General features: G+C 39.0%; 1 protein-coding gene across 1 annotated transcript; it reads right to left on the bottom strand.

The window, feature by feature from the left end:
- Positions 1-222: 222 nt before the first annotated feature.
- On the bottom strand, positions 223-1,155 carry LOC122913666 (olfactory receptor 14A16-like). Its single transcript, XM_044260346.1, is given in 1 exon segment — positions 223-1,155. A coding segment is annotated over 1 exon segment (933 nt).
- Between the last annotated feature and the right edge of the window lie 452 nt (positions 1,156-1,607).

Here is a 1,607-nt window from a genome sequence, read left to right on the forward strand (position 1 = left end):
AAGCATGCATCTTTCCAATCCCGAGAAGAACTATTCTGGTTTTGCTATCCACTTGGTCTGGACAAGGAGGATGCGTCTTAGTATCACTTTAATGAATACAATGAGATTTTTTTAATGATAATTTGTACTCTACAGATCCAATGTTATTACCAGACTATGTAATGGATTGTTTGTATGATTGTCAGTGAATGCATAAATCATGATGTCTGTGATATTAACTCTTTATATTGATAAATTGTATGTGTCCCTTATCAATTTCCTTAGTGCCATTTTCATATCTTTATTTCTCAGACTGTAAATGAGGGGGTTCATGGTGGGTGGCACCACAGTATAGAATACAGAAACTAACAAGTCGAAAAGTGATGGATATTTGGACAATGGATGTAAATAGGCAAAAAAGCCAGAAGAGAGAAACAGAGTCACAACAAGGACGTGAGGCAGGCATGTGGATATGGCTTTGTGCCTTCCTTCCTTAGAAGGCATTCTCAGAACAGTGGAAAATATATAAATGTAAGAAATATCAATAAACACAAAACAGCCAAAATCTAACACTAGACTGAGCCCAATGACTACAAATTCCCCAATGTTCTATGAACAGGCAAGAGAGAGCAGTTGTGGGACATCACAGAAGAACTGATGAATTTCAGGAAGCCCACACATGGGAATGGAAAAGGTAGAAGCTGTATGAAGAATTGCATTGAGACCTCCACTGACCCATGAAGTGGTTGCCATCTGCACACAGGCTCTGTGGCCCATGATGGTGTCATATCTAAGAGGATGGCAGACAGCAACATAGCGGCCATAGGACATGACCGTGAGTAGTGCTACTTCTGTACTGGCTAAGAGAAAGAAGAAAAACACCTGTGAAACACATCCAAGTAATGAAATTGTGTTGTGATTCATTAGGGAGTTCATGATGGATTTGGGGACAGTGATGGAAATGAGGCAGAGATCTAGAAAAGACAAGTTCTTTAAGAATAAGTACATAGGGGTGTGGAGCTGATGATCCTTGGTGGTAAGGGTGATGATGAGAAGATTCCCCAGTAGAGCTACCAGGTAAATTAGCAAAAATAGCACTGCATGTAAGACCTGGATTTCCCTAACATCAGAGAAGCCCATGAGGAAAAATATGTTCCCATAAGTGAAGTTGTCCATTTCTCTGTATGTTTAATCAATTACTCTAAAAAATAAATCAGAGGGGAAGACAAACCATGAAAGATTGTTGACTCCAAGAAAACAAAACTAACAAAACAACAACAACAAAACGGAAGGATTTGGAAGGGAGGGGGTGAGGGTATGGGTGAGGCTGGTGGTGGGTATTAAGGAAGGCATGTATTGCATGGAGCACTGGGTGTGGTGTATAAATGCTGAATCTTGTAACACTTAAAAAATTAAATTAAATTAAACAAAATAAAGTAGGCAACTTAAGACTCAGATGAGGATAATTTACTATTGTATTTTTTTTAATTTCCCTTTCTCTTACTGTCATATGCATCTATCAAAATATTTAAGATCACATAAGACTGTCACCAGAAAGCCTCCATTGACTTCAGGGAACCACAGTTGATCACACCACAGTGTGACTGAATGGAGTGTCAGTCCATTCC

The sequence above is a fragment of the Neovison vison genome, chromosome 1, assembly GCF_020171115.1.
Source record: "Neovison vison isolate M4711 chromosome 1, ASM_NN_V1, whole genome shotgun sequence".
NCBI lineage: Eukaryota > Metazoa > Chordata > Mammalia > Carnivora > Mustelidae > Neogale > Neogale vison.